Source organism: Manacus vitellinus, unplaced genomic scaffold (assembly GCF_001715985.3).
Source record: "Manacus vitellinus isolate BGI_N305 unplaced genomic scaffold, ASM171598v3 scaffold_44_pilon, whole genome shotgun sequence".
In the NCBI taxonomy this organism is placed as follows: Eukaryota; Metazoa; Chordata; class Aves; order Passeriformes; family Pipridae; genus Manacus; species Manacus vitellinus.
In genome coordinates, this window is record NW_021940565.1 from 4,128,893 (window position 1) to 4,133,366 (window position 4,474).

General features: G+C 52.3%; 1 protein-coding gene across 1 annotated transcript; it reads left to right on the forward strand.

The window, feature by feature from the left end:
- Window positions 1-2: 2 nt before the first annotated feature.
- On the forward strand, window positions 3-2,118 carry HTATIP2 (HIV-1 Tat interactive protein 2; the record flags this gene model as incomplete). Its single annotated transcript, XM_029962236.1, has 4 exons — window positions 3-44; window positions 151-288; window positions 1,023-1,084; window positions 1,621-2,118. Coding segments are annotated over 4 exons (468 nt in total), but the record flags the coding sequence as incomplete, so codon positions are not given.
- Window positions 2,119-4,474: the final 2,356 nt, after the last annotated feature.

Below are 4,474 nucleotides of genomic sequence, written 5' to 3' on the forward strand. Positions count from 1 at the left end.
TGGGCTTCTGCTGCCTGGGCACCACCAGGGCCAAGGCTGGCGCAGTGAGTGGGGCCCCTCCTCCCCCTGGGAGAGCAGGGGTCCTATTTGCCCCCTGCCCTGCCTGCGCGCTCCCTGCCCTGCTGACCCTCCTCTCCCCTTTACCCGCAGGACGGCTTTGTCCGGGTGGACCGGGACTACGTGGCGCAGGCAGCAGAGCTGGCACGGGCAGGGGGCTGCAAGCACTTTATCCTGCAGTCCTCCCAGGGGGCAAACGCACAGAGCAGCTTCCTCTACCTCCGCGTGAAGGTGAGGAGTCAGCTGGGGTGGGCTCCTGGTGCTTGTGTAGGAGTCACAAAATGCTGGGATGCTCGTGAAGGAAGGAGTAGCTGAGGTCTCAAGAGTTGCAAATAGCTCTGGGGGTCCTCCTTGTGCTGTGGGACAAGGGAAGGGGCTGCTGTGTGACTGGCTTCATCTGAAGCAGCATAACCCTGCGTGCAGTTTTTATCTTCCTCTTTAAACCTAGAAAGACTCGCTGGGGTCTGTAGCCCAGACCCAGCTCCCCAGCCTAAAGCTGCTTCACAGCTAGGTGGGGGGGCTATGTCCCAGTGAGACGTGAACTATCCAGGGATGGAGAGCCCACAGGCTCCCCAGGTGGGACCATACCTATCGTAAAAGCTTTTTTCCCCCATATGTTGTGTGCTGCCGCCCCCAACACCTGCTGGATTCACAGCTGTCTGCCGGCTGGATCCATCCCCAGGCTGGATGCAAAGTCCAGTTGCTCTCGGGAGCGGCCCGTTGCAGTTAACATGATGGTTGCAAGGGTGCGCTGCTGACTCACAGTCTGTGTCCACTGCGGGCACTCGCCCCACGCTGCCTGTCCTGGAGAGCTGCTCCCTGCCTGGCCTCTTCCAGCTTTGCACTGGCATTAGTGCCGTCCTGCCCACAGCTCAGCAACTCTCTCCTGCCCATTCACGGAGTGGCAGGGATGGTGCTTGCAGTCATCCTTGTCTCCTTTCATTCCTGCCCAACTGCTCTGACAGGGCGAAGTGGAGAACCTGGTCCAGGCTGTTGGTTTTGATCGCTGTACCATTCTCCGTCCAGCGTGAGTAGCAGTGGAGGAGGGAAGGCACAGGGCTTGGGTGGAGGGTTGTCAGGGCAGCAGGTTGATGGAGAAGGAGAAAGGATGCATAAGCAGGGGGAAGTGGAGAAAGCCACCAGCTGCAAATGCAGCTCACAGATGAGCAGACTGCTTCCCAATGCAGAGCTTGCTTTCTGCAGCAGTTTCCCATGGCCCATCCCAGTGCTAGTGCCACGTGAGGTTGGAGCACATAGGTCGGAGATTATCTCTGCATGGACCTTGACCTTATGCAGGGGGGGAGTACTCACCTGTGTCCTTTCAGCTGCACTGCACTCTTGCTGCCTAGGAGAACTGGCATCCTGCTTTTGGCAGCACAGTGGAAAAAGGAGTTGAGTGTCCAGGGGCTCAGCTCAGTCACATTTTGTGGCCCTGCTAAAGCCCCAAAGCCCATGTGGGTTTAGGAAGCTGGTCTGCACCCTGGTGCAGCTGTAAAACCCAGTCTCTAGCCTTCCCTTGGGGATGGTTTCAGGCTGACCCCACCTTACCTCCTCGCTCTGCAGGGTGCTGCTGTGCAAGCGCCAGGAGTCCCGGCCCATGGAGTGGGTAATTCGGCAGTTCCTGGGTGTTGTGGCTCGGGTCTTCCCCACTGCTTACTCAGTGCCTGTGGAAACAGTGGCCAGGGCTATGGTGGCCTGTGTGCTGCAGCCAGGCGAGGAGAAGGTGAAGGTGCTGGAGAACAAGGCCATCCATGAGCTGGGAAAGGCAGTGCCACAGCAGGGCACATAGAGCAAAAGGGATGGCAGGAAACAGCTTGGTTCACCATTCAGATGCTCTTTTGGGCCGAGGATGAATGCACGCATGGGAGAGGTGCAGGGTGCTTATATGGCTAACGTGGAGCCAGAGGTGGGTGCACTTCTTTACACAGTGGCTCATTCTGTCAAGGAATCAAAAATGCAGATGCTGGATGAGGAGAAACAATGTGCTCTGCTGCCTGGATCCAAAAAGCAAATGCAGATAAAGTGGTGTAATCCAGGCCTTGAATAAAACCCTATGACTGATCTGTTTGTGCCAGCTTTGTGTTTAAATTATACCTGTCACCTGCACATCAACAACCCAGCCTTACCTATCGAGATTGTGTCTTTTAGTGACACTACAGGGAATGCCCACAGGCAAGCGGCCATGCAGTAGATGGACACAGGAAGGCAGAATCAGCTCTCAGCTGTCTGTGCAGAGGCTGCACCTCACAGAGCACACGGTGGCACCAGTGCTGCTAAGATAGCGGAGCTCCTGAGTGCTCAGCAACAGCTGCTGAGGCGCCTGGGGGTGGCTCTGCCCACAGCAGGTCTCTGCAAACAACACTGTCCTCGCTGATCTGCTGAGGGTGCAGAGGGCCTGCTGCAGGGACGCAGCTGTTTGGGCCTGCGCTGTCACTTGGTGCCTGTAGTCACATCAACACCACGCAAATACTTGGGTTGACTTGAAAACACCTGTCTCCACATGTCTCTCTGGCCTTTCCTTATATAAATGAATCAGAGCTCAGACCCATGTTCCTCAGAGTGCTGTGCATGTGCAAGAGCTGAGGCCAGCCACACGCACATCTTGGAATGGGCTTGCCCCTGCCCCATGCTGCCCAGGTACCAGAAGGGGAGAAGGTTCCTTCTGTGGGCATGGAGCAGGCACAACGAGCAGTGCATTGTCCCAGCTGCAGTCCCAACTGTTCTCAGGCCTCCTGCTTGGGGTCGAGGAACTTGGTGGCTCGACAGCTGGGATGCAGGACTTACGTGACTCCCAAATTCCCAGCTGGCCAGAGTCCCAGCACTTCGGGTAATGCTGCTTTTCAGGATTTTCTCTGACCTCACCCGTGGCTCCTGTGTCAGTGACTTGGATGTGGCAAATGGAGGGAGCCTGGATCTCATCTCTGTCCTCTACACAAGCAGTTTAATCACTGGGCAGGACCTCAGAAAGTTGGCAGAGGCAGTGAGATGGTGCAAGGCCTGCACCCGAGCAACTCTTTAACCACGTGTGGGGCTCAGTTCAAAGGGACCACAGAGCCACAGTTACTCCTCCAACTGTCCCAGTGAGAGTATCTTTAGAGTAAAATTTCATATCCAAAGGGAGATGAGAGGTAGGCTGGTCAGGAGCATCACACAAGTTTCGGAGGGGTGTTTCAACTTTCCTCAAGTTGGAGCAGGAAAGCTGTTCAAGCATGCAGCACTGGGTTACACAGGCATAATGCACTCCAGTGCTCAAAGAGATTATTAAAAAAGGGAATGTGCTTATACAGGGGAGTGGAAATGAACACCTGAAGTGGTAAGACCTTAAAAGTAGTAAAAATTGCATACAGAAGAGAGATTGAAAAAAGAATGTAAGCTTTGGAAAGTTACAGGTAAAAGGCAAGCCACAGAAGACTTGAAGAAAGCATCCTAAAGGCATAAAAATGAATTATGACTATGTGAGAAGCAGAAAGGGAGCCTGAGGGACAGGATGTGATTAGGCTCTATAGGAAGAAAAGAGCCATCACAGGAAGACTTGAGGAATTACTTGCATTGCCCTTTGCTGTGAAGGAGCTCACACTAGCATCATTCCGTAGGGGGCACACATTTGCATGACTGTCCCAAAGCACGCAGGGGGAAAAAAATAAAAATATTTTTAACTCCATTTTTAGAACACATGGTTAAAAGTCTGCCAGAAGGAGCACTCAGATGAATTGCCAAATACTCTCCTGGGTGAGAATTGCAGTGATCCCTGTACCAAAAAGTCAACATTGTTAAATATGATACTAGTTTTTAAAAAGTTCCAGTGGGAACCAGGAAACTGCAAAGCAGCTAGGCTGCTTTCTATAAAAGGCATGTTGTTAGAAAGGATAATAAAGTCTGGAAATAACAGGGCCCAGGATAAATGTGGTGTAGTGGGAGATTCCACATGGCTTTTGAGGGGGCAGTTGCAAGACACAAGCCTAGAGCACTCTTGGAGGAAACCAGCCATTGTGTATATAAGACAATCTGGTCCTCAGAGTGCACTTGGATCTCCAAAAAGCTCTCCCAGAAGGGCTCTTAAAGAAATTAAGCTGTCGTGGGAAGAAAAGGAAGGTCTGTGTAGTTTCTTACTGGAAATATTTTCTTAGCACTCCAAAGCCTTGAAACACACGAAACAAGCATTTATTGCTGGACAAAGGTCTGTGGAAAATGCAAGCTATTTCTGTGTAACCCTTGTTTTTGCTCAAGTGGCACACAGTTTCTTCTTCAGTGTTTCAGATAAGTCTCTGTTAGAATGCACAACTGCAATCCCAGCACACAGTATAACTTCCTTATCACCCTCTTGTATGGAATTTCCTCACACATTTTGGACCTCAGTTCCTCAGTTTGCTCTGTGCACTCATTAAACCCCCCCTCCCTAGAGCTGTGGAAGAGATCA